This window comes from Cottoperca gobio, chromosome 6 (genome assembly GCF_900634415.1).
Source record: "Cottoperca gobio chromosome 6, fCotGob3.1, whole genome shotgun sequence".
NCBI lineage: Eukaryota > Metazoa > Chordata > Actinopteri > Perciformes > Bovichtidae > Cottoperca > Cottoperca gobio.
The window spans coordinates 26,374,754-26,402,564 of record NC_041360.1 but is presented as its reverse complement, the minus strand read 5'-3'; the positions used below and the strand labels follow the sequence as shown (position 1 = coordinate 26,402,564).

The following is a 27,811-nucleotide window of genomic DNA, read 5'->3' as shown; positions in this document are numbered from 1 at the left end:
AGTAATTTTCAAAGGACAATAAATCTATACTGTTATTCAAGCAGCACACTGACTACTTTAAGTTATATCAAAGTTTCAGTAGGATAATGTTATCCCCTGAAAGGATATAACAGAATATTTGCAAAAATCTAAAGGGTGTACTCACTTTTGAGATATACTGTATATATATTATATATATTGTACATATATTTGTGTTTTGTACCTATGATGAATCCCAGCAGTTTGAACGACAGCAGGCAGGAGGAGATGAAGACCAACCACAGACCAACGTACAGCTTCTGAGTCAACTCTGGCTGAACCCACATGAAAAGACCACACACACACACACACACACACACACACACACATACACACAGTGTTAAATATCTCTGCATGGACCCTCAGTTTTCTCTGAGTACTTCCCGTTGCTGCCTGACCTCTGCAGACCTGTCCCCGCTGAGACCCCAGCTGTCCCTCTGCTGCCTCTCGAGACCCTAGCTGTCCCCCTGCTGCCTCTCGATGCCCTAGTTCTCCATTCGGCTCTCGAGACCCCTGTCCCTGCGCTCCCTTCGCCTTTCGAGACCCTAGTCCCAGTGCTCCCTTCGCTTCTCGAGACCCCTGCGTTCCCTTCCCCTCTCAAGACCCCAGTTACTTTGTTCCCAGTCCTCCAGAGCGACCCCGTCCGCCTCCTGTGGAGTCTTGCCCGCTTAGTCGGCCTCCAGCACCGTCTCGCTGGCCTCCTCCAGCTTCCTGCCTGGACTTCCCCTTCTAGTTTTGTTCCCCGGCCTCGTTTGCACCATAAATCCCTCCTCCAGACCCCTCCACCCACCCTGCTGGTTTTTTGACTTTTGGGACGTCTGGGATCCGTCCCTTAAGAGGGGGGTTCTGTCACGATCTAGTTGTACTTCCTGTCTGTCTTTTCCCTCCCTTTCTGATTGTTAATGTGTTCCTCCTGTGTCCATTTACCCTGCCCTTGTGTCTTTGCCTTTCTCCTCCAGCTGAGTCTTGTTCCCTCGTTTGGTGTCTGTGTATATATCCCTGTCTATCCCAGTGTGCCTTGTTGGATCATCTTTCATATTATGTGCCTGTTACCGGCCTGTTACCTGCCGTGCTTCCTCGTGTCTACTTCGTGTCTACCCAGTGTCCACACCGTGTCTAGCTCTGGTTGTTTGTGTTTTTTCAGTTTTATTTGTTACTTTGTATTTTTTCATTCAGCCTTGTTTTATTAAAGGCTCGCTTTTTGTTAAAACCTTGTCTGTTTTCTGCATTTGGGTCCTCCACTGTCCTGAACCGTGACAACAGCTCCTCACCGCAGCTTCAGCAATAGAGGTTTTGAACATCGCCCACTCAGGTTCAATGCCCCCAACCTCCACAGGGATGTCTGAAAAGCTCTGCAGGGGGTATGAGTTGAAGATCTCCCGGACAGGGGCTTCCTCCAAACGTTCCCATTTCACCCGCACTACTCGTTTGGACTTACCAGGTCTGTCCACAGTCTTCCCCCACCCCTTGATCCAACTCACCACCAGATGGTGATCAGTTGACAGCTCCACCCCTCTCTTCACCCAAGAGCCCAAAACATGCGGCCTCAGATCAGATGATACGATCACAAAATCGATCATTGACCTTTGGCCTAACGTCTTCTGGTATCACGTACACTTATGAGCATCCTTATGTTCGAACATGGTGTTTGTTATGGCCATTCCATGACTAGTAGTTTTATTTGTAGTGGAGTATTTTCACAGTGCTGTAAGATAACTGTTACTGCAGTAAAGGATCTGAATTCTTCCTCCACTCCCTGTTGGCGTCGGGCCACTGAGAGGTGGAGCAACGCAGAAAGAGAAGCTTCAACTTCACAGAAACGAAAGTGAAAGTTTCTCTGAGCGACAGCAGAGCTGCAGTCGACATAAGTCTCACTCGACACTACATCCAGCAGGTTTCTCTCAACAACACAGCAGAATCTGTCCAACACTGGTGAGTACACTTTTATAGATTTTTCAGACCTGTTTTCTGAAATTGAAAAGATCTTAATAATTGAGTTTAGTATACGATGTAGTAGCTAAATCTAAGATACCTTTTTTATTGTCCAAAGTACAGAGTAAAGTATCTGCTGTTATGGTACAATTTGTTTTATTGCTCATAAAACTTTATACAATTAATATTTTAATAACTGAGTATAGCCTTGAACTTTGAAACATTATTTCTCTAACATAATCTCACTGTTTCTAGTTGAAGCTGTCAGGCAGAACAGTTGATAATATTTACTGTCTTTCAACAACCAGTATGAACTCAACCCCTCAGCTATACTCAGACAGCAAGTTTCACTCATCTTTCCAATAAAGGTGAAAATGCCAAAAAGAAATTACATCAGAATCTTGACCGTTTAAAATTTAATTCTGTTATAATTTTGTTTTAAATTATGATATTAAAAAGAACCAGGGCTTGGGATGTTATCCATGCAATGCTTATAACATCCAATGAGTTCAAAAATAATGTAAAACACAGAGAAAGGTGGAGTGATCCACCTTCAACACAAACTCAGTCTGATCTTTGGAAAGTCTCATATTCTCATAAAGATACCACCGCTGAACTGCACATCTGAGCTCTCCTTCACTGGCAAAACATGTATATAATATATGAACATCATTTAGGATGAATCTCCTCATATGGATTGATATGTAATTACAGCTTTATTTTGGAACCTGGAACCTGGAAGGCAGCATGTGTACGAAGCACGATACACAGCTGGAGCTGTTCTGTAAGACCGACCAGATGTGTGTCTGCATGCTCTGCACTGTTTTAGACCACAAGACACATGATGTTGTTCCTCTGAAGGAAGAATCTGAAGGAAATAAGGCCGAGCTGGAGAAGACAGAGGCTGACATTCAGCAGATGATCCAGAAGAGACAAGTGAAGATTCAGGAGATGAAACGCTCAGTGGAGCTCAGTAAGGAAGATGCAGACAGAGAGATAGCAGGTGGTGTTCAGGTCTTCACCGCTCTGAAGGAGTCTGTTGAGAGAAGCCAGGCTGAGCTCATCCACACAGTCAAAGAGAAGCAGAGAGAGACAGAGAAACAGGCTGAAGGCTTCATCAGAGAGCTGGAACAGGAAGTCTCTGAGCTGAAGAAGAGAAGCACTGAGGTGGAGCAGCTCTCAATGTCTGAAGATCATCTCCACGTCATACAAAGCTTCATGTTCCTGAAAGCTGCTCCACCCACCAAGGACTGGACAGTAGTCAGCATCTGTCTACCTTCATATGAGGGGACTGTGAGGAGAGCTGTGAATCAGCTGGAGGAGACGCTCAGTGAACAGATGAAGAAGCTGCTCGAGCTGAAGAGGGTCCAGCAGTCTGCAGTGGATATGACACTCGACCCTGATACAGCACATCCTGAACTCATCGTGTCTGATGATGGAAAACAGGTTAAAGATGGTGATGTGAGCAAGAGACTCCCAGACAATCCAGAGAGATTTAATCCTTGTGTTTATGTTTTAGCAAAGCAGAGTTTCTCTTCAGGAAGATTTTATTACGAGGTTCAGGTTAAAGAGAAGACTAAGTGGAGGTTAGGAGTGGCCAGAGAGTCCATCAACAGGAAGGGAGACATCACACTGTCTCCTCAGAAAGGTTACTGGACGATATGTTTGAGGAATGTAAATAAGTACTATGCTCTTGCTGACCCTGAAGTCACTCTCTCTCTGAAGTCTGAGCCTGAGAAGGTGGGGGTGTTTGTGGATTATGAGGAGGGTCTGGTCTCCTTTTATGATGTTGATGCTGCAGCTCTGATCTACTCCTTTACTGGCTGCACATTCACTGAGAAACTCTACCCATACTTCAGTCCTTATCTTAATGATGGTGGTAAAAACTCTGCCCCCCTGATCATCTCTCCTGTCAATCACACTGAGTAGAATCAACATGTGATGTTCTACAGAAAGATTCACTATCATTCAATGTAATAAAAGGACATTTATTGGGGCTGTATGATGTATACATGTTTGTTTTTTATTCTGATCAATGCATGTTTTGTCACATTGCTATTTACTACAACACATTTTACTGATTAATATTATTAATGTGTTCTAATAACTGCTTTACCTGCCTTTAACTCTGTTGACTCATAAAAGAACAATGTACTCATAAATAAGAAGCATTTGTGCATTGCTGTGGGCCCACCACTCATGGGAAAAACCGCTGGGGTCGGGTGCGCTGTCACGCGGGTGGCAGTGATGGTCAGGGACCTCGACGGACCAGACCCGGGCAGCAGAGGCTGGCTCTGGGGACGTGGAACGTCACCTCTCTGTGGAGGAAGGAGCCGGAACTGGTGCGGGAGGTGGATCACTACCAGTTGGATCTGATGGGGCTTACCTCCACGCACAGTCTTGGCTCTGGAACCGTACTCCTGGATAGGGGTTGGACTCTATTCTTCTCCGGAGTTGCCCATGGTGTGAGGCGTCGGGCCGGGGTGGGGATACTCACTAGCCCCCGGCTGAGCGCCGCTACGTTGGAGTTTATCCCGGTGGATGAGAGGGTCGCCTCCCTACGCCTTTGGGTTATGGGGGGGAAAACTCTGACTGTTGTTTGTGCCTATGCCCCAAACCGCAGTTCTGAGTATTCGGCCTTCTTGGAGACCCTGAATGGAGCCCTGCAGGGGGCTCCAGTAGGGGACTCCGTAGTCTTGCTGGGAGACTTCAACACACACGTGGGAAACGATGGAGACACCTGGAGAGGCGTGATTGGGAGGAAGGGCCTCCCTGATCTAAACCCGAACGGTCGTTTGTTGTTGGACTTCTGTGCTAGTCATGGAATGGCCGTAACAAACACCATGTTCGAACATAAGGATGCTCATAAGTGCACGTGGTACCAGAGCACCCTAGGCCAAAGGTCAATGATCGATTTCGTAATCGTATCATCTGATCTGAGGCCGCATGTTTTGGACACTCGGGTGAAGAGAGCTGTCGACTGATCACCATCTGGTGGTGAGTAGGATCAAGGGGTGGGGGAAGACTCTGGATAGATCTGGTAAACCCAAACGGGTAGTGCGGGTGAACTGGGAACGTCTGGAGGAAGCCCCTGTCCTGGGGATCTTTAACTCACACCTCCGGCGGAGCTTTTCAGCCATCCCTGTGGAGGTTGGGGGCATTGAACCTGAGTGGGCGATGTTCAAAACCTCTATTGCTGAAGCTGCGGTGATGAGCTGTGGTCTCAAGGTCTTAGGTGCCTCAAGGGGGCGGTAACCCTCGAACACCGTGGTGGACCCCGGTGGTCAGGGAAGCCGTCCGACTGAAGAAGGAGTCCTTCCGGGTTATGTTATCCGGGAGGACTCCGGAAACAGTTGCAGGGTATCGAAGGACTAGAAGGGCGGCAGCTTCTGCCGTGTCAGAGGCAAAGCAGCGGGTGTGGGAGAAGTTCGGAGAAGCTATGGAGAAGGACTTTCGGTCGGCACCAAGGTGCTTCTGGAAAACCATCCGGCACCTCAGGAGGGGGAAGCGAGGAACCATCCAAGCTGTGTACAGCAAGGGTGGGACCCTGCTGACTTCAACTGAGAAGGTTATCGGCCGCTGGAAGTAGCACTTTGAGGAACTCCTGAATCCGACTAACACGCCCTCTATGGTAGAGGCAGAGCTGGAAGCTGATGGGAGATCATCGTCAATTTCCCTGATGGAAGTCACTGAGGTAGTCAAACAACTCCACAGTGGCAAAGGCAAATGCTGAAGGCTTTGGGTGTTAAGGGGCTGTCTTGGTTGACACGCCTCTTCAACATTGCGTGGAAGTCTGGGACAGTGCCTAGGGGTTGGCAGACCAGGGTGGTGGTTCCCCTATTTAAAAAGGGGGACCAGAGAGTGGGTGCCAACTACAGGGGTATCACACTTCTCAGCCTCCCTGGTAAAGTCTACTCCAAGGTACTGGAAAGGAGGGTTCGGCCGGTAGTCGAACCTCTGATTGAAGAGGAACAATGCGGATTCCGTCCTGGTCGTGGAACAACAGACCAACTCTTTACTCTCGCAAGGATCCTGGAGGGGGCCTGGGAGTACGCCCATCCGGTCTACATGTGTTTTGTGGATCTGGAGAAGGCGTATGACCGGGTCCTCCGGGTGATACTGTGGGAGGTGCTGCGGGAGTATGGGGTGAGGGGGTCACTTTTGAGGGCCATCCAATCCCTGTACGCCCAAAGCGAGAGTTGTGTCCGGATACTCGGCAGTAAGTCGGACTCGTTTCCCGTGAATGTTGGCCTCTACCAGGGCTGCGCTTTATCACCAATCCTGTTTGTGATTTTCATGGATAGGATATCGAGGCGTAGTCGTGGAGGAGAGGGGTTGCAGTTCGGTGACCTGAGGATCTCATCGCTGCTCTTTGCAGATGATGTGGTCCTTATGGCATCATCGGTCTGTGACCTTCAACAGTCACTGGATTGGTTCGAAGCCGAGTGTGCAGCGGTTGGGATGAGGATCAGCACCTCCAAATCTGAGGCCATGGCTCTCAGCAGGAAACCGGTGGATTGCCTACTCCGGGTAGGGAATGAGCCATTACCCCAAGTGAAGGAGTTCAAGTACCTCGGGGTCTTGTTCGCGAGTGAGGGGACAATGGAGCGAGAGATTGGCCGGAGAATCGGAGCAGCGGGGGCGGTATTACAGTCACTTTACCGCACCGTTGTGACGAAAAGAGAGCTGAGCCAGAAGACAAAGCTCTCAATATACCGGTCGATCTTCGTTCCTACCCTCACCTTTGGTCATGAAGGCTGGGTCATGACCAAAAGAATGAGATCACGGGTACAAGCGGCCGAAATGGGTATATCTCCTCACTGGCCTGGGAACGCCTCAGGATCCCCCAGTCGGAGCTGGAGGATGTGGCCCGGAGAAGTTATTTAGTTATTTATGAACAATACAAAGAATATATTATCAATAAATATTATAATATCTCCAAATTGCACAGCTTGTGAACGCTTGGTGTTAAACCTGTCTAATATGTTGTGTTTTTGTGTTTTAGTTCTGAAATTTGAAGGTGAACTTGGTAACACTTGGTGCTATGTTTCTATTGTGTTTTCCAGCTCACCACTACCAGCTATACCCAGACCACTATTACTCAGTGCCAGAAGCACTTGGAGTGACTCTGACTGTTTTGCAAGAACAATAAGAGAGTTATCTTTTGAATGAGAAACATGCAAAACATGCATATGGTGCAAATGGCTTGAAGAGCAGCTTTTAATTGACTTTGGGTGTCATTTTTAGATATTTTCTGGTAAATTCACCCACACTGTAAGAGGCTAAGGTCCTTTGATTTTATAACATTTGTATGGTTGGAACCCAATACTTACATTTAAAATTATATCCATTTGCCACTACTGCTGGGTCAGGGGGTGCCATTTTTCATCAGAAAATAATTTCTCTGGGCGCGCAATGAATCTTGGGATACGTGCAGTCGTGAAGGATCCTTCAGATGTATCCTCCAAATCCGGGAAAAGAAGGCCACATTTGTCGACTGCATTAGAAGTAGTCTCCGAAATGGGACATCCCTGTCGCGGCTGCTGTGATGTAATGCGGTCTTCTTTTGATAGATTTGGAGGATACATCTGATGGATCCTTCACAGCCTCAGGTATCCCAAGATTCATTGTGCGCCCAGAGAAGTTTTGTTCCGACGAGAAATGGCTTCCCTCGACCAAGCAGTAAGGGCAAATAGATATACTTTTAAATGTAAGTATTGAGTTTCAACTCGTTCGAATAGCTAACGATACAAATCTTATAAAATCAAAGGACCTTAAAACATGAAGCTTTCACTAAAATGACACTTGATTATCACTGAAAGTGATATCAGGGTGAGGATGGAGAGTAGGGAGAGGATGGAGAGGATGGAGAGGATGAGAGTAGGGAGAGGATGGAGAGCAGGGAGAGGATGGAGAGCAGGGAGAGCAGGGAGAGGAGGAGAGGATGGAGAGCAGGGAGAGCAGGGAGAGGAGGAGAGTAGGGAGAGCAGGGAGAGGATGGAGATTAGGGAGAGGAGGAGAGGAGGGAGAGCAGGGAGAGGAGGAGAGCAGGGAGAGGATGGAGATTAGGGAGAGGAGGAGAGTAGGGAGAGCAGGGAGAGTAGGAGAGCAGGGAGAGGAGGAGAGCAGGGAGAGGAGGAGAGTAGGGAGAGCAGGGAGAGGATGGGGAGCAGGGAGAGGATGGAGAGCAGGGAGAGGATGGAGAGTAGGGAGAGCAGGGAGAGGATGGAGAGCAGGGAGACGAGGAGAGCAGGGAGAGGAGAGTAGGGAGAGCAGGGAGAGGATGGGGAGCAGGGAGAGCAGAGAGCGGAGGAGAGTAGGGAGAGGATGGAGAGCAGGGAGAGGATGGAGAGGATGGAGAGGATGGAGAGTAGGGAGAGCAGGGAGAGGATGGAGAGGATGGAGAGGATGGAGAGTAGGGAGAGGATGGAGAGGATGGATGGAGAGGATGGAGAGATGAGAGTAGGGAGAGGATGGAGAGCAGGGAGAGGATGGAGAGCAGGGAGAGCAGGGAGAGGATGGAGAGCAGGGAGAGGATGGAGAGCAAACCTGAGGGCCTATGAGAAACTTTCATTGAATGAGAACATTTTGCTTTCAAAAAGCAATACTCAGAATCTGCGAGAGGATTGAAAGATATGTTTCAACCAGCCAGAGTCAAACAGTCTAAATGCTTTGCCTTCTTTGTATTCGTTCAAAGTTGGTTTATGAAACTCGACATGGTTCCCTGGGTGGTCAGACATTAAAAATAATGTTATATCGCTTAGGTATATCGGCGGCCAAGAAGTCATGCTGTTGTTTTCATTGACCCAGCCATCCTGCAACGTCAAGGGATCAGGCACTGAAACGGCACTCGGCATAACCAAAAGCTTAGTCTTTTCTTTTTCTGTGATTGAAATTCTTTCGTTAGCTGTTGGTTGCTCCTCAATGCCCGTCTCTGATGCAGCAAACACCCTGATGCAGCAAACACCCGGGCAATAAGCTCCAGTTTTGTTCCTGAAACCTTTAAATTCCGCTTGCGTCAAAATACTTTCAAAGCTTCGACTTTCCACATCTGAACCTCATCATAAGAAAGGAGTTCAGAACTCATTGTAGAGCAGTAGGTTTGTTTACAACACGCTTGAAGAATAAGCTAAATACAATGTAAACACGTAGAGAAGAAATCCAATATGGCGGCCCTTGTAGAGTTGGTGCTCACTTTTCTAGGCTTGCCACCCCAGCATGCATTGTGATTCCACCGGAAGCCCGAAATTCTGATTCCGTCTATAGGAACTGATCGATCTTCAATGTGACTGTCTTAAAGGAGTAGTTCAACTCTCTTAAACTGGATGAGTTTCATGCTTCACTAACAGAAGCCAGGTTTCCAAACATTAGGAGGATGGCACAGAGGATGCTGGTGTTGTTTGGTTCTACCTACGTGTGTGAGCAGACGTTCAGCGTGATGAACAAATCACGCCAAACATCCCAGTTAACTGATGAACACCTCAGATCTGTCCTGAGAATTGCCACAGACTGACACCAAACTTTGATGTCAACAGCACTGTTCCCACTGAAATTAAATGTAAGTTTTATTTTATTTTTAGGTAATGGCTTTTACTTGTAATGTATAATAGTTCACACAAACACTCTCCATCTATTTACTACTAGCCCGGCCCGTCTGTCAAATTTTAAAACTCATTGTGGCCCTGCCCACCACTGGGATAGATGAGTCTAGTCCACCCTCCAACACAGTAGGTGGCGGTCATTCATCTTAACGCTGGATTGCCACCCGCCGTAAAACCAACGAAGAAGAAGCCATGCAGCGGAAGTAAACAGTACAGGCACTACTAGCGTTAGCTCAGCTCTGTGGATGAATGAAACTAGCAGGGAGACGCTGTTGTAGTCGTTGCGTGGATGAATATTTGACTTCTAGTTCAGCAACAATGTCTTCAGTTGAGTGTTTGAGAGAGTTTGTCAACGAGCGACTAAATGCTGCTGCTGAAGAAATATTCCGAGTTTTCCAAGAAGCTGTCGTCGAGTACGAGGCAGAGATCCATCGTCTGCGCAGACTGCTGGATGTCGTTTGGAAACCCGAAATAAACTTACACAGGACAGGTGAGTAACACGTAATAACACAAAACGGAGGAATTGTATGTATATTTAGCCCCATGTGTTTTAATAGATTACGTTACTGGTACTAATGTTCTCGCATGTCTGCAGTAGTATCCTATTATTCGTGTGCAATCACGTGACAAAACTAGTGCTGTGTCCTTTCGTGTCGAGGCTTCGAAGCGTGTGTCGAGTAATCGCGGAAGATTTGTGTGAAGCGCGTATCGATGCTTGTGTTGATGACGTAGGTGATGATGTTTGAAGCCTCGCGAACCTGCCGTACCACGTGACTGTAGTATGCATTGTTGCTGTTGAGTTGTTGGTATTGCGTTTGTATTGGATCATTATGGAGCCAGCCAACTATTGAAACAATTGTTATGCACGCCAGCATCATCTTCCCTGTGAGCATGTAAAGATACCAAATCTAAATGTGTTGAAAGAATAATGTACATCCCACATACTAAAGACCAGCCCTGGTGGTGCAGCTCGTAGAGCAGGTGATCCACTTTCTAAATGCTTGCTGCAGCGGCCCGGGATACGAGTGGCCATTTGCTGCCACTGGTCGCAGCACTCTCTTCTCAATAACACGTACACACAATCATTAATCTTTATTTTTAAATAGAACATGATATTCAGTCTTAGATGTGTGCGTCAAAGAATTTTCAAGGCAAAGATACTTTAAATCCACTGCAGCCTTGCACTTCGCCAGAAGCTTTGAGTAATTAACCCATTTTCGAAACAATTGGCTGAAGTGGTTCAGTGCTTCACAAAAGCTTCATTTGCCCATCACTACTTCACACACCTAAGCCAAAACATTATAATCACTCTGCCGGTTTTACATTTATTGTCCACTTGATGGCGCAGTAGAACAAATGAAGCACCATGAAGCTTCGGCCCATGAGTGAACCAATTGGATGCAAAGCTTCAATGCTTCATGAAGCTTCATCTCGCCATCACTAGACAAAACTGTGACGTATGCGTGCGACGCCATGTTGGATGATATACAAATCAAAAATGCAGTCTAAACCGAACTACTACAACAATACAACTCCGACTTCTCCGAAGTATTGTGACTCTCTGGAGTCCTCTGCAAAGGCAACATTCAGAGGGAAAGTCCAAATGTGCGGCCGTGACCCGTACACGCTAAAGCCGTCGGATTATATTGAGGATTTAGATTCATTACCACCGATTGAATATCCGGATATTGTGAACTACCTTGTGCTACAAACGTCGTGGGCAACCAACGCACAAATGAAGGCGTACAAGATCTTAGATGCTTATAATGTCTTTGTTTCTGGCTGGGTCGGTAGTCTTCTTACCAAACCACTGAAAGATGACAGGGTGCTCGTCCATGCCCGTGTAAATCACTCAAAGAGCTCGAGATACACCGCTCAAGCCGTGGTTTGTGAGTGAGAAGAGCGGCGATGTTATCCCCGCTAACGTAAACATAGCTTTAGCATGAACTCTTAGCAGATATAAAGTGGTCACCATACACATAGGTGAATTGTGAATCTTAAATCCTTAATATTTATGTTTCTAAACCAGCGTACGGCGTTCGGTAGACAGCAATTCATCCCTCTTTTGTGAATTGTTGTTTTTGATGATTGTAGGAAATCTAAAGAACCGTTTCTCTGGGTCACGAGTAGCGTTGTTACCACAATTATACACTGCGCACACGATTGGCATTTTCTTTCAATCTTAGACGTTTAAATACAAAGAAAATTACGAAGCGTTGCAGCAACTCACACGTGAACGGGCGCAGTCTTGGTTGTATATATCATCCAACATGGCTGACTTCCTTGTTGGGAAATAAGCGTGACGTTATGTGCACACGATCAATTCCCTTTGTTCTCTGTCCCTCCAGAGCTCCCACAGCAACATGTCTGTAAGGAGGAGGAGGTCCTCTCTGACCAGCAGCTCTGTGTTCAGGAGAGGAACTCCAGTCTGGACCAAGAGGACCCAGAGCCTCCACAGATTAAAGAGGAGCAGGAGGAACTCTGCACCAGTCAGGAGGGAGAGCAGCTTGTACTGAAGCAGGAGACTGATACCTTTATGTTGACTCCTCCTGATGAGGAAAGTGACCACCAGCTCCTCTCTCACAACTCTCATGTAGCTGAGAGCCAAGATCAGAACGGAGGCAAGCATGGAGACTCAGGCTCAACTAGAACGGCAGAGCCAAGTCAACAGAATCTACATCATGAAAGCACAAGTCACAGTAACAATGTAGACAACCCTCACCTGTCAGAGATGCACTGTGATACTCACACAGGTAAACAGCCTTTAAAATGTGACACGTGTGGAAAAGACTTTAAGTATAAATCATCACTAGAGATACATCTGAGAACCCACACAGGTGAGAAGCCTTTTGCATGCAACACGTGTGGGAGAGCTTTCATGTTTAAATCATCATTCGTCTATCATATAAGAACCCACACAGGTAAACAGCCTTTAAAATGTGACACATGTGGAAAACACTTTCGGAAGAAATCATCACTAGAGACACATCTGAGAATCCACACAGGTGAGAAGCCGTTTGCATGCAACACATGTGGGAAAGCTTTCAGAAATAATAGTGTCTTGACATACCACATGAGAATCCACACAGGTGAGAAGCCATATTCTTGCAACACTTGTGGGAAAAGATTCACTTGGAAATCAGCATTGAACTGTCATATAAGAACCCACACAGGTGAGAAGCCATATTCTTGCAACACGTGTGGGAAAAGATTGATTGATAAATCAGCATTGAACCGTCATATAAGAAGCCATATTCTTGGAAGACGTGCAAAAAAAAATCCAGCGTAATGATACCTTGAAAGTCCACATGAGAACGCACAGGGGGGGAAAGCTGCATCAGTGCAGCACAGAGGGTCCAGAGATCAAAGAGTAACAGGAGGAACTAAAAGGAGCCACATGAATACAAATATTCTCCACCAAATATTGAAGTTTCCCTCTAAACGTCTCACATGGGTTCATGTCAAGAAATTATACAAAATCAAAGATTAGAGAAAAAGTCTAAAAACTTATGATGAAGGTCCAAACGAGTGCTTTTATTTTAATAATGTTTCTACATTTTTCTGCTAATACTTCTGTACTTTTACTCAAGTGGTATTTTCCATGCATGATTTCTACTTGTAAAGGAGAATTGTTTCTGTAATGGTCCTGGATCTGAAACAAGCCAGTGTGTGGAGGATGCACTTCCCCTCTTGTCCTGCAGGGGGCGACACACAGACACCTGCTCCTCACCGACACCAACGAGCTGCAGACGAAGAAGAGATTTGGAGGTTTTGGAGGCAACAAAACAAACCTCTGCATGGACACAGTTATCTCCCTTTATAAAACGGACATGTCAAATCAAGCAATCTGATTGGTTCTTAGCCGTGGTATAATGAGCGTATATCACGGGTAGAATTGTCGTTACTTTTCACAACAAGTCAGTATCCCTCCGCGTCTGAGAGAAAGCTACAACCGTTACAGCTGTTAAATGAGTCCGTTAAGAAACAAAGTGTTGCTCTGGAGGAGTGGATGATCAGTGCCTCCAGAGAAGAAGCCCTCAAAGACCACGTGCAGAGCTACGTGCAGAGCAGCTGTTAGTGTTGTTGCATAGCAACCACCTCGCACTATGTTCTGTGCAGAAGGCAACGGAGGGACTATTTTATTTTGAACATCATTATTTAATAATAAAAACTATTTAAATTGGAGTGTGTATTTTTCTTTCATATTGCCACACTTGGTACCACGGCCTGTCGTGAGCTATTGCTTTAATATTATTACTTTACAATTAGTTTTGAGCTGCGGGTCATTTAACAGAAGTCTTGTTTCTGTCATAATGTTTTACAGCCTTCAGTATCAGCAGCTTTTATTATCAGACAAGAAATATTATCCTCACACATCTGAACTTTCCAAGTACTGTTGCACCAAGTGGATCAAATTCTGATTTAAAAAATGTTCCCGGGAATAATCACAGAGAGTAAATGATATATTAAAGGTCATTTTGGGGCTGAAGTATTAATTTAACACGTAAGTAAGTCATTTTACAATACGTCAGATTTTAGTGATTATAAATCAATAATAAAAAACATTCAGTTCAAATAATCTACATAAACATGAACATAATATCCTTTTATAATGATAATATAATTACAACTATGATATATATCATTTGTCCCGCTGATCAAGAGACTTTAAAGACTTTATTTATCTGAAGGAGAATCTTCTGAACACAGAAAGGAAACTTCATCACAAACATTCAACACATCTGGAGATACATGAGGAGGAAGAACTGTAATCTGAGAAGCAACTAAAGCTGTCACACAAATGTAGTGAAGGAAAAGTATAAGTAGCATAAAGTGGAAAAAGTCAAGTACAACTTTGAGGAACTTGTACTTTACTTCAGTAGAGTACTTGAGTAAATGTAAAAAAAGACAAATCCAGTAGAAACCTTTTTTAATTTTTACTCCGTTGAGGATTTCTTGACTTTGTTGAAACAATACAAACAGTCTGCAGAGAGGTGGACAATATGAAGTGGAAATAACACAACAGATTGAGACACATTGTTTTCTTCTTCTCTGGTGTGTACAACTACTGCAGCTGAATGTTTTATGATCAGATCTCAATGATGTTCCAAGTTACTGTCAATTTATTTTGTATCAACGTGATTCAAGAATGAATCCTTAAGTTACCCCTGAAAACATCCCAGACAGAGATCCCTTCATGTGTCCCTTCAGTGGACATTGTAAAAGCTAAAACCCTTAAAAGACTTTGTTGAAAAGTTCTCATTAACAATTAAGGAGTGCATGACTTCCCCCAGCAAAGACAGGAGAGATGATCAGAGGGGCAGAGTTTTTACCACCATCATTAAGATAAGGACAGAAGTATGGGTAGAGTTTCTCAGTGAATGTGCAGCCAGTAAAGGAGTAGATCAGAGCTGCAGCATCAACATCATAAAAGGAGACCAGACCCTCCTCATAATCCACAAACACCCCCACCTTCTCAGGCTCAGACTCCAGAGAGAGAGTGACTGCAGGGCCAGCAGAAGCTCTATACTTATTTACATTCCTCAAACATATCGTCCAGTAACCATTCTGAGGAGACGGTGTGATGTTTCCCTTCCTGTTGATGGACTCTCTGGCCACTCCTAACCTCCACCCAGTCTTCTCTTTAACCTGAACCTCGTAATAAAATCTTCCTGAAGAGAAACTCTGCTTTGCTAAAACACGAACACAAGTATTAAATCTCTCTGGATTGTCTGGGAGACTCTTCCTCACATCACCAATGTTTAACTTGTTTTCCATCATCAGACAGGATGAGGCCAGGATGTGCTGTATGAAGGTCGAGTGTCAGATCCACTGCAGACTGCTGGACCCTCTTCAGCTCGACCTCAAGCAGCTTCTTCATCTGTTCACTGAGCGTCTCCTCCAGCTGACTCACAGCTCTCCTCACAGTCCCCTCATATGAAGGTAGACGGACGCTGACTTCTGTCCAGTCCTTGGTGAGTGGAGCAGCGTTCAGGAACATGAAGCTTTGTATGACGTGGAGATGATCTTCAGACTGTTGAGAGCTGCTCCACCTCAGTGCTTCTCTTCTTCAGCTCAGAGATTTCCTGTTCCAGCTCTCTGATGAAGCCTTCAGCCAGTTTCTCTGTCTCTCTCTGCTTCTCTTTGACTGTGTGGATGAGCTCGGCCTGGCTTCTCTCAACAGACTCCTTCAGAGCGGTGAAGACCTGAACACCACCTGCTATCTCTCTGTCTGCATCTTCCTTACTGAGCTGCCACTGAGCGTTTCATCTCCTGAATCTTCAGTCGTCTCTTCTGGATCATCTGCTGAATGTCAGCCTCTGTCTTCTCCAGCTCGACCTTCTTTCCTTCATATTCTTCCTTCAGAGGAACAACATCATGTGTCTTGTGGTCTCCAACAGTGCAGAGCATGCAGACACACATCTGGTCGGTCTTACAGAACAGCTCCAGTTGTTTATCGTGCTTCGTACACATCCAGCCTTCCAGGTTCTCCACAGGGTCGATCAGCTGATGTCTTTTCAGGCCTGTCCTTGTCAGATGAGGCTCCAGGTGAGTCTCACAGTAGGAGCTCCAGACACACCAGGCAGGACTTCAGGGCCTTCAGTTTGGTTCCAGTGCAGACGTCACAGGGAACGTCTCCTGGTTTAACACCTTGTGTCTCTGAGCTGCTGCTGCTGGCTTTCTGTTGAGCTGACTGTCTGAACTGAGCAGCCATCTCAGAGATGAAGGTATTGACCCGCAGCTCAGGTCTTGTGTTGAAAACCTCTTTACAGTTGGGGACACTGACACTGGACATTACCCTCCCAGTGTTCAGTGATGCAGGTTTTACAGAAGTTGTGTCCACATGGTGTAGGCTGACTGGATCAGTGAACACATCCAGACAGATGGAGCACAGAAACTGATCTTCAGTCAGCAGACAGCTGGCTAGCAGACATATCTACACTCTGAGGACAAAAGAAAGTGGAAAAACAAAACTGTACATAAATATGATTTAATAATTTGTTAAATATAATCAAAGAATGATTAGTGGAATAAAAGGAGTCATCCAGAACTATGTTGATATATTATATGAAGTGGAGCTCAGATGTGCACCGAGGTGGTATTTCTATGAGATCAGAAGCTCAGAAGATAAGTGATTACATGGAGATCTTTATTGGATTCCATCTGTATGTTTACATCTTTTTTGAAGCCCTCCTCTGGCTGATCCCTGCCTGCTGCCAGTCACTTATATGACTGTAACATTTAAACCAAAGTCCCACCGGGGAGCGGTGAAGTGCGGCCTGCGGCCAAACAGAAGTTGTGGATAGTTTAACTTTTTGCAGCCAAGTGAAGCGAGAGAGCACCCACAGCCAATCAGTAAACTGATTCCTGTGACTGCTGGGACATGTTGACCTGTGTTACAAATAATGACTTCCCCCTTAAACACATGAACGGCTGCAGAATAATGTACTTATAAGCTACACTTCAACTGAACTGGTGTGAATCTGGCGTTTAGTTGTTTGTTAGTTTATTCAAATAAAGAAAATAATAAATATAATGAGAAAGTCTGATGTTTTAAGTGTTGCAGTGATATCATCTCAAACTCTCTGGTTCTTGTTAATATCATAAACACTTTAAAATCATAATATAATTCTATTTTAAACCCTCTCTGAGTACAGCTGAGGGGGATGAGTTCATACTGGTATATATGTATATATATATATGTATATATATATATAATATATATATATAATCATATATATATATATATATATATATAGATATATCATATATATATATAGATTATAGTATATATACATATATATATATATATATATATATATATATATATTATATATGATAACTATATACCTATATATATATATATATACTATTACTATATGATATATATTATATATAATATATATACATATACATATATATTATATATAATATATATATATATATATATATATATATATATATATATATATATATATATATATATATATATATATATTAAAGTAATGTGTTAAACATGATGAATATGGTGTTTGTGCAGGTCTGTGTAGTTAATATGTAGGAGAACCACATTCCTCCTGGGATTGTTTGGGCATTAAACATGTGGGGAAACCAGTCCGACTGGTCTGCAGTCGTGTTGTTTCACTGATGAGAGGATTTATGAAGATTAGACGTTAGAGTTTGTTTGTTTGGTGGAGTATTTTTTACTAAATGATAAAACAACACCATGTGATCTCTCCATTACTCACACCACACATGTGGATAACATCATAAAACTGATGCTTATACTTTACTGGAGTAAATATATATGTAAAGTAAGCTAAATATTTTTAAATTCCAATTTAATATGTAACTTAACATATTTATTAGAATTAACTTTGATGTATTTAGGCTAGTATGAGTTTTTATTATTTGTTTATGAAGCCTCTGAAGGAGCAGCAAAATAAATCACCTTCTCTGTTAAAAGACCTTCAGCGTCAGAGAGTCAGTTTGGAGGAAGAGGAAGAGGAGGAAGAGGAGGATCAGAGAGAGGATGATGATACAGAGAGCAGATAATCAGAAACATTAAATGTGCAGAAGAAGAGATGGAAGCTACAGCTCTGGACTGCAGGAAATTATATAAAATATAATTGTTCTCCTCATTCATACTGGTTGTTGAAAGACAGGAAATATTATCAGCGTTACTTCCTGACAGCTTCAACTAGAAACAGTGAGATTGAGAAATAAGGCTCCTTACCAAAGTGTGTAACACTTATATACATTTTAAAATGTCAATATTATGTCTTTTTTATAAGCAATACAAAAAGTGAGCCATATAATCAGATACTTCACTCTGTACAACCCAAAAAGTATCTATGATTCAGGTTCTACGTCGTGTAATAAACTTCTGTTCAATACAGGAAATGGGCCTGAGAGTGTAAATTAGCTTCAGCTAATGCTAGCTGTGACTGTATTCTGTCAAACCTTAACTACAAAGAGTTCAGTCACTGTGGTTTGGTTTTGACCTGTTTTGTATTTCTGGCCTTCTTACACTTTTATATCTAAAGTGACACATTTCTATAGCATAATATTCTGTATCTGGTAAAACGGATGTAAACAGTCAGATTGTGATTTGAACTAAACTGTGATCACATGTTTAGTCGGTGCATTTGTCTCTGTAGGGCAGTGTACTCACCAGTGTTGGACAGATTCTGCTGTGTTGTTGAGAGAAGCCTGCTGGATGTAGTTGAATGTTTCTTTAGAGAGAAACAGAGACGTGTGTCGACTGCAGCTCTGCTGTCATTCAGATATACTTTAACTTTCAATTCTGTGAAGTTGAAGCTCCTCTTCTGTGTTGCTCCACCTCTCAGTGGCCCTACGCCAACAGGAGTGGAGGAAGACTTCAGATCCTTTACTGAAGTAACAGTTCTCTTACAGCACTGTGAAAATACTCCACTACAAGTAAAACTACTAGTCATGGAATGGCCATAAAAAACACCATGTTCGAACATAAGGATGCTCATAAGTGTACGTGGTACCAGAGCACCATAGGCCAAAGGTCAATGATCGATTTTGTGATCGTATCATCTGATCTTAGGCCGCATGTTTTGGACACTCGATGTGAATAGAGGGGCGGAGCTGTCAACTGATCACCATCTGGTGGTGAGTTGGATCAAGGGGTGGGGGAAGACTGTGGACAGACCTGGTAAGCCCAAACGGGTAGTGAGGGTGAAATGGGAACGTCTGGAGGAAGCCCCATGTCCAGGAGATCTTCAACTCATACCCCCTGCAGAGCTTTTCAGACATCCCTGTGGAGGTTGGGGGCATTGAACCTGAGTGGGCGATGTTCAAAACCTCTAGTGCTGAAGCTACTGTACCAATACCAATACCAACAACTCAACAGCAATAACGCATACTACTACAACAACCCACAAATTGTGCATTGTTTAGAGCGGTTATAAAGTGTTGAGGCGCTCAAATTCAAAACTGTCTCAACCTGTCAGAATCGAGACGAGGCAGTGGCAGCGAATCACCTGATTGGACCGCAAACCAGTCCGGTGATTCATTCAGGAAATTAAGCAGTTACTGCTTCGGACGTCATATGTCACGTAATTTGAAGCAAGCTTCGAAGCAGTGGTTCCTATGTAATTGTAGTCCAGAGTTTGAAGCACGTATCGAAGCTTCAGTATCACACTGCCATCACTAGTAAAAGGCTCTTCAACTCTGGCTTCTTAGCAACCTCTTTTCTCGCCAATCCAGGCGCAGCCTGTCGCATCACCATGGGTGCCAGGACCTTCAGCTGCACTGCTCCCAAGCTCTGGAACTCCATCCCTACGACAGTCCGAAACAGTTACAACATTCAAGTTCCAACTCAAAACTCACCTGTTCAAACTGGCCTACTCTCTGTAGTATCAATCATCCTGTATCCTCCTCCCCTCCCCCCCTTTTCTCTTTATTGCATTCTTCCTGTGTCTCAACCATATCTCTGGTATTGTTTGTTTGCTCTTCCTTCCAATGTCCTGCTGTTTTTATCTCTTGTATTTTGTACGGTGTCCTTGGGTGTCTTGAAAGGCGCCTTCAAATAAAATGTATTATTATTATCCTCCAACAGGGGTTTCGCTTCCACTCACCAAACATTATAATTAAAGTGTACACTAAATCATAGGTCTCCTCGTCCATGACATCTGCTGAGTCCATGTTTCTGGTCAGTTCGTACTGTCATGGTGGGGAAAAGGTGAGGACTCAAATGCAAGACGGCAGACGAGGAGATTAACAAAAAGAGGGCTTTATTCCAAAAAGCTTACGAAATCACAAAATAAGGCAAAAAGTAAAACACAAACCGGGACGACACGGGGAGCACGAGGAAGCACGAAGAGACATCTGCAAGGGTGACACTTAGATGAAGAACTGACCCGGTACACTGGGAAAGACAGGGATATATACACACAGACCTGCTCAGGAGGCCAGCGGAAAGGCTGGGCTGGAGGCAGGCAGAGCCGCTCAGGAGGCCGGTGGAAAGTCCGGACTGGGAGAGAAGCTAAAACACAAGGGCAAGGTGAACGGACACAGGAGGAACAAATCAACAATCACAGAGGGAAAAACACGCAGACAGGAAGTACAACTAGACATGGCATAAGGGGGAGTGAACACTTTCAGGACAGGGGAGGACCCAAATGCAGAAAACAGACGAGGTTTTAACAAAAAGCGAGCCTTTAATAAAACAAAGCTGAATCAAAAAATACAAAGTAACAAATAAAACTGAAAAAACACAAACCAACCAGAGCTAGACACGGTGTGGACACTGGGTAGACACGAAGTAGACACGAGGAAGCACGGCAGGTAACAGGCCGGTAACAGGCACATAATATGAAAGATGATCCGACAAGGCAAACTGGGATAGACAGGGATATATACACAGACACCAAACGAGGGAACAAGACACAGCTGGAGGAGAAAGGCAAAGACACAAGGGCAGGGTAAATGGACACAGGAGGAACACATTAACAATCAGAAAGGGAGTGAAAACACACAGACAGGAAGTACAACTAGATCGTGATAGAACCCCCCCTCTAAAGGGACGGCTCCCAGATGTCCTAAAAGTCAAAAAAACCAGCCGGGTGGAGGGGTATAGGCAATGGGAGCACTGGGACAGGGTTCTCGAGAGGCGAAGGGAGCACTGGGACTGGGGTCTCGAGAAGCGAAGGGAGCACTGGGACCACAGGGTGCGAGGGGAGCGCAGGGACAGGGGTCTCGAGAGGCAGCAGAGGGACAGCTGGGGTCTCGAGAGGCAGCAGGGGGACAGCTGGGGTCTCAGCGGGGACTGAGGTCTGCAGAGGTCCGGCAGCAACGGGAAGAACTCAGAGAGAACTGAGAGTCCGTGCACAGATATTTAAACTTGTGTGTGTGTGTGTGTGTGTGTGTGTGTGTGTGTGTGTGTGTGTGTGTGTGTGTGTGTGTATAGACGGAATCGGAGTATCGGGCTTCCGGTGGAATCGCAATGCATGCTGGGGTGGCAAGCCTAGAAAAGTGAGCACCAACTCTACAAGGGCCGCCATATTGGATTTCTTCTCTACGTGTTTACATTGTATTTAGCTTATTCTTCAAGCGTGTTGTAAACAAACCTACTGCTCTACAATGAGTTCTGAACTCCTTTCTTATGATGAGGTTCAGATGTGGAAAGTCGAAGCTTTGAAAGTATTTTGCCGCAAGCGGAATTTAAAGGTTTCAGGAACAAAACTGGAGCTCTATTGCCCGGGTGTTTGCTGCATCAGAGATGGGCATTGAGGAGCAACCAAGAGCTAACGAAAGAATTTCAATCACAGAAATAGAAAAGACTAAGCTTTTGGTTATGCCGAGTGGCGTTTCAGTGCCTGATCCCTTGACATTGCAGGATGGCTGGGTCAATGAAAACAATAGTATGACTTCTTGGCCGCCGATATACCTAAGCGATATAACATTATTTTTAATGTCTGACCACCCAGGGAACCATGTCGAGTTTAATAAACGAACTTTGAACGAATACAAAGAAGGCAAAGCATTTAGACTGTTTGAAACAAATATCTTTCAATCCTCTCGCAGATTCTGAGTTTTGCTTTTTGAAAGCAAAATGTACTCATTCAATGAAAGTTTCTCATACGCCACATTCAGCATGGATCTGCGCAGTCAAGAAAACTGGCGATATCATAAGTGCTTATTGCAGTTGTGTTGCAGGGTAAGCTATTATAAATATATACCCAACTTGTGTTTGTTAATTATTATACAACTCAATATATAGAAAGTACATTTGTCAATATATAAATCAAGTAGATAGACTACATACCCCAGGTCGAGTTCAGGATCAGGGAATTCCTTTGTTGGCTTTCCTTGCATGAAATTCTCACTGCAAATCTGAATATTTCTTGGGCTCTCAAGACTTCCCATTGTAATCCTGTCTCTTTACAGCTTTGGTCCATGCTAGCCTTCTATCATTGTTCTTTAGTGCGGTTGGAAATGGAAATAGTTTGAACGGGGGCTTGCAGTCGCAATTTTTGCAATCGTGAAGCTCACAATGAGATTCTGCCCATTTATTTAGCTTTCTCCCACTGTTTGAACATCCTTTCACCACACAATGTGTCCAAACCCCATAACTAGAAGAGCGATGATTACACACTAAAAACTAGCCAAATACAATGTAAACACGTAGAGTATAAATCCAATATGGCAGCCCTTGTGGAGTTGGTGCTTACTTTTCTCGTCTTGCCACCCCAGCATGCATTGGATTCCACCGGAAGCCTGAAACTACGATTCCGTCTATAGTCTGTTCATGTAGGTTCAGCCAGAGTTGACTCAGAAGCTTTACGTTGGTCTGTGGTTGGTCTTCATCTCCTCCTGCCTGCTGCTGTTCAAACTGCTGGGATTCATCATAGATACAAAATACAAATATATGTATATATAAGAAATATATATATTTTGTCATATATATTTAAAAGATATATATATACTGTATACATAGAATATAAATATACAAATATATATACTGTATGCTGTATACATAAAACATTTTTTTTATATAAAATATAAAATAAATATATATATATTTATATATAAAATGTTTTAAAAAATATTATATATGAAATAAATATATAAATATATATATGTTAGTAATTATAAATAATAATACATTTTATTTGGAGGCGCCTTTCAAGACACCCAAGGACAAAATACAGGAGATAAAAACATCAAACACAATGAGAGGGAGAGCAGACAAACAAAAGCAGACATATAGTGTCGACACAAAACAAAGAGCAGTCCATATGAAAAGTTTGATGAACCCCGTGGTGGTGTAGAGGGTCAGAAACGGTATGATCCAGCAGTTTCATGTTTGATGTCGAGGAGGCTACGAAACCAGCCGGGCAGAGGGGTCGAGTGTGTTAGCTGTAGCCACAGACTGCAGGCTACACCCAGGCGGGGAGACCCGGGCCCAGCAGCAGGTCAGCCGGTTAGACGGTGTGGGCAGGGACACTGTGACGGGGCAGCCTCCGTGTTAGCGAGACACCACAGGAACAACCGGCGAGGTTAGCTCCAGGCTACCAGGTGTAGGCATCGAAATGACGAAGACTGTCGTAATTCACTCTGATGTTTTTACAAAACAAACGAGCAGCATGTAGAGATGGTTCAGCAGCAGACAACACAAGTTACAACAAAGAACAAACTAACAGAACAAACAAACAGAACAAACAAACAGAACAAACAAACAGAACAAACAAACAGAACAAACAAATAGAACCAACTAACAGAACAAACAAACAGAACAAACAAACAGAACTAACAAACAGAACAAACAAACAGAACAAACTAACAGAACTAACAGATTAAACAGAACTAACAGAACAAAAAACAGAACAAACTAACAGAACAAACAAACAAAACAAACAAAAACAACAGAACAAACTAACAGAACAAACTAACAACAACTAACAGAACAAACAAACAGAACAACAAACAGAACAAACAAACAGAAACAAACAAACAAACAAACAACAAACAAACTAACAGAACAAACAGAACAAACAAACAGAACAAACTAACAGAACAAACTAACAGAACAAACTAACAGAACAAACTAACAGAACCAACAAACAGAACAAACTAACAGAACAAACTAACAGAACAAACTAACAGAACAAACAAACAGAACAACTAACAGAACAAACAAACAGAACAAACAAACAGAACAAACTAACAGAACAAACAAACAGAACAAACTAACAGAACAAACAAACAGAACAAACTAACAGAACAAACTAACAGAACAAACTAACAGAACAAACAAACAGAACAAACAAACAAAACAAACAAACAAAACAAACTAACAGAACAAACTAACAGAACACGGTGGCGGCGCAGCAGCAACTTGCCAGCGGTCCCTCCACCGTGCAAAACACCGACAGTGAGCATGTTCGCTAGTATTCAGATACTTTACTTGCAAAAGTACAAAACTGTTAATGTCCGTGTTTTGTACAGGAAGTGACGTTAAATCAGGCACATGTTGTATTTTCTTGTCATTTTTGCGCATTAAAATCATCACATTGATTTAATATCTGCATATAATTAATTATAAAATACATTTACACATCCTCAAACGTATGACTTTCAAAAGTAAAATTATAATTATAATCACTTTAATGTTGGAGCTGGTCAAAGTTGTAATTACTTTATATTTTGCTCGGTAGCTTAATGTGGAGTATTTTAAATGTCAATATCTCAGTCGATCGTGTTCATTTATTGTGGGATTTGATTTCTTTACATAAACTGAATAATTGACTTTTTTTCACTGCAGAGTCTCTGATTAGTGTCTTCCCCCTCAGGTGTGTACGCAGGCATTAAGTTCTTCATCATCGACTTCATCTTTAAGAGTTGTCCCAAGCTGAGGCAGCGCTTCGACACGCCCTACATCATCTGGACCAACTTACCCACCGACCTGCAGCTGAAGGAGCGCGGCAGCAGCACGCTGAGCAGACGGGTCAGTCACCTTGTGACGGGTCAGTCACCTGTATTGTCAGTCAGATTGTAATTACTTCCCTCTAGCGCCTCCTGCAGGTCAATCTCCGGATCAGATCTGACCTCATTTTTTAAAGATTTCACTCAAATTTTGCTTCTTTTACCCAAAAATTGTTTTAGTTTGCCTCCAAATTTGATGGTTTTTACCTGAAATGAGTTGAATTTTGTGTCTGTTCCTGAGTTTTGTTTTTGGATTTTATCTGAATTTGTGGATTTGTGCTTCAGGTTTAACTGAACAAATACTTTAAAGTGAAACTTTAGTCATGTAGTGTTCAGACACTTCAGGTGCAGTCGCTTGTCTCAGGAGCAGCGTTTCCAGATGTACGATCACCATCGTATTTGTACGATAACTTTGCCCTCAAAACAAATATTTTATACTTTTATAAACAATTTCTTTGCAGAACTGTAGCTGAGAATTTAGTGAAATGTAGCGTCTCAACACAGTATTTGTGTTATTAATATTTAATCTTTATTCTATCTCAGTCTCATTTAAATGTTGATTATTTTCCAAGACAGGAAACAGTCTGACAGAAACAACACAATAAAGTTAACAAAGGAATTAAAGTTACAACATGATAAACATCCATCCATCGTCTACCGCTTATCCGGGATCGGGTCGCGGGGGCAGCAGCTCCAGTAAGGAACCCCAATCTTCCCTTCTCCGGGCCACATCCTCCAGCTCCGACTGGGGGATCCTGAGGCGTTCCCAGGCCAGTGAGGAGATATAATCTCTCCACCGAGTCCTGGGTCTTCCCCGGGGTCTCCTCCCAGCTGGACGTGCCTGGAACACCTCCCTAGGGAGGCGCCCAGGTGGCATCCTTACTAGATGCCCGAACCACCTCAACTGGCTCCTTTCAACGTAAAGGAGCAGCGGCTCTACTCTGAGTCTCTCCTGATGGCTGAGCTTCTCACCCTATCTCTAAGGGAGACGCCAGCCATCCGTCTGAGAAAACCCATTTCGGCCGCTTGTACCCGTGATCTCGTTCTTTCGGTCATGACCCAGCCTTCATGACCATAGGTGAGGGTAGGAACGAAGATCGACCGGTAGATTGAGAGCTTTGCCTTCTGGCTCAGCTCTCTTTTCGTCACAACGGTGCGGTAAAGTGACTGTAATACCGCCCCCGCTGCTCCGATTCTCCGGCCAATCTCTCGCTCCATTGTCCCCTCACTCGCGAACAAGACCCCAAGGTACTTGAACTCCTTCACTTGGGGTAAAGGCTCATTCCCTACCCGGAGTAGGCAATCCACCGGTTTCCTGCTGAGAGCCATGGCCTCAGATTTGGAGGTGCTGATCCTCATCCCAACCGCTGCACACTCGGCTGTGAACCGATCCAGTGACTGTTGAAGGTCACAGACCGATGATGCCATAAGGACCACATCATCTGCAAAGAGCAGCGATGAGATCCTCAGGTCACCGAACTGCAACCCCTCTCCTCCACGACTACGCCTCGATATCCTATCCATGAAAATCATGAACGGGATTGGTGATAAAGCGCAGCCCTGGCGGAGGCCAACATTCACGGGAAACGAGTCCGACTTACTGCCGAGTATCCGGACACAACTCTCGCTTTGGGCGTACAGGGATTGGATGGCCCTCAAAAGTGACCCCCTCACCCCATACTCCCGCAGCACCTCCCACAGTATCACCCGGGGGACCCGGTCATACGCCTTCTCCAGATCCACAAAACACATGTAGACCGGATGGGCGTACTCCCAGGCCCCCTCCAGGATCCTTGCGAGAGTGAAGAGTTGGTCCGTTGTTCCACGACCAGGACGGAATCCGCATTGTTCCTCTTCAATCAGAGGTTCGACTACCGGCCGAACCCTCCTTTCCAGTACCTTGGAGTAGACTTTACCAGGGAGGCTGAGAAGTGTGATACCCCTGTAGATGGCACACACTCTCTGGTCCCCCTTTTTAAATAGGGGAACCACCACCCCGGTCTGCCAACCCCTAGGCACTGTCCCAGACTTCCACGCAATGTTGACGAGGCGTTCAGGAGTTCCTCAAAGTGCTCCTTCCACCGGCCGATAACCTTCTCAGTTGAAGTCAGCAGGGTCCCACCCTTGCTGTACACAGCTTGGATGGTTCCTCGCTTCCCCCTCCTGAGGTGCCGGATGGTTTTCCAGAAGCACCTTGGTGCCGACCGAAAGTCTTTCTCCATAGCTTCTCCGAACTTCTCCCACACCCGCTGCTTTGCCTCTGACACGGCAGAAGCTGCCGCCCTTCTAGTCCTTCGATACCCTGCAACTGTTTCCGGAGTCCTCCCGGATAACATAACCTGGAAGGACTCCTTCTTCAGTCGGACGGCTTCCCTGACCACCGGGGTCCACCACGGTGTTCGAGGGTTACCTGCCCCTTGAGGCACCTAAGACCTTGAGACCACAGCTCATCACCGCAGCTTCAGCAATAGAGGTTTTGAACATCGCCCACTCAGGTTCAATGCCCCCAACCTCCACAGGGATGGCTGAAAAGCTCCGCCGGAGGTGTGAGTTAAAGATCCCCAGGACAGGGGCTTCCTCCAGACGTTCCCAGTTCACCCGCACTACCCGTTTGGGTTTACCAGGTCTGTCCAGAGTCTTCCCCCACCCCTTGATCCAACTCACCACCAGATGGTGATCAGTCGACAGCTCCGCCCCTCTCTTCACCCGAGTGTCCAAAACATGCGGCCTCAGATCAGATGATACGATTACGAAATCGATCATTGACCTTTGGCCTAGGGTGCTCTGGTACCACGTGCACT

General features: G+C 44.6%; 2 protein-coding genes and 1 pseudogene across 3 annotated transcripts; 2 read left to right on the top strand and 1 right to left on the bottom strand.

The window, feature by feature from the left end:
- Positions 1-2,688: 2,688 nt before the first annotated feature.
- LOC115009240 (nuclear factor 7, ovary-like) lies at positions 2,689-3,944 on the top strand. Its single transcript, XM_029433111.1, has one exon. The coding sequence runs from the start codon at positions 2,698-2,700 to the stop codon at positions 3,877-3,879; it is 1,182 nt and encodes a 393-aa protein (XP_029288971.1). The 5' UTR covers positions 2,689-2,697; the 3' UTR covers positions 3,880-3,944.
- A 5,778-nt stretch (positions 3,945-9,722) lies between these two features.
- Positions 9,723-13,736, top strand: LOC115009227 (zinc finger protein 37 homolog). Of its 2 annotated transcripts, XM_029433096.1 has the most exons (3): positions 9,723-10,041; positions 11,900-12,556; positions 13,176-13,736. In XM_029433096.1, exons 1-3 carry the CDS (start codon positions 9,801-9,803, stop codon positions 13,190-13,192), a joined length of 915 nt encoding a protein of 304 aa, XP_029288956.1. In that variant the 5' UTR covers positions 9,723-9,800; the 3' UTR covers positions 13,193-13,736. The 2 variants fall into 2 exon arrangements, with proteins under 2 accessions (XP_029288956.1, XP_029288955.1); XM_029433095.1 differs by having other exon boundaries at positions 11,900-13,736.
- A 1,077-nt stretch (positions 13,737-14,813) lies between these two features.
- Positions 14,814-22,931, bottom strand: LOC115009459 (E3 ubiquitin-protein ligase TRIM21-like; annotated as a pseudogene).
- Between the last annotated feature and the right edge of the window lie 4,880 nt (positions 22,932-27,811).

Bases quoted from the DNA above. Each gene is read 5' to 3' on its own strand.
- LOC115009240 (XM_029433111.1), top strand. From the start codon at position 2,698: ATGTGTACGAAGCACGATACACAGCTGGAGCTGTTCTGTAAGACCGAC.
- LOC115009227 (XM_029433095.1), top strand. From the start codon at position 9,801: ATGAAACTAGCAGGGAGACGCTGTTGTAGTCGTTGCGTGGATGAATAT. The intron at 10,042-11,899 runs GTGAGTAACACG...CTGTCCCTCCAG, and splicing joins AATAAACTTACACAGGACAG to AGCTCCCACAGCAACATGTC.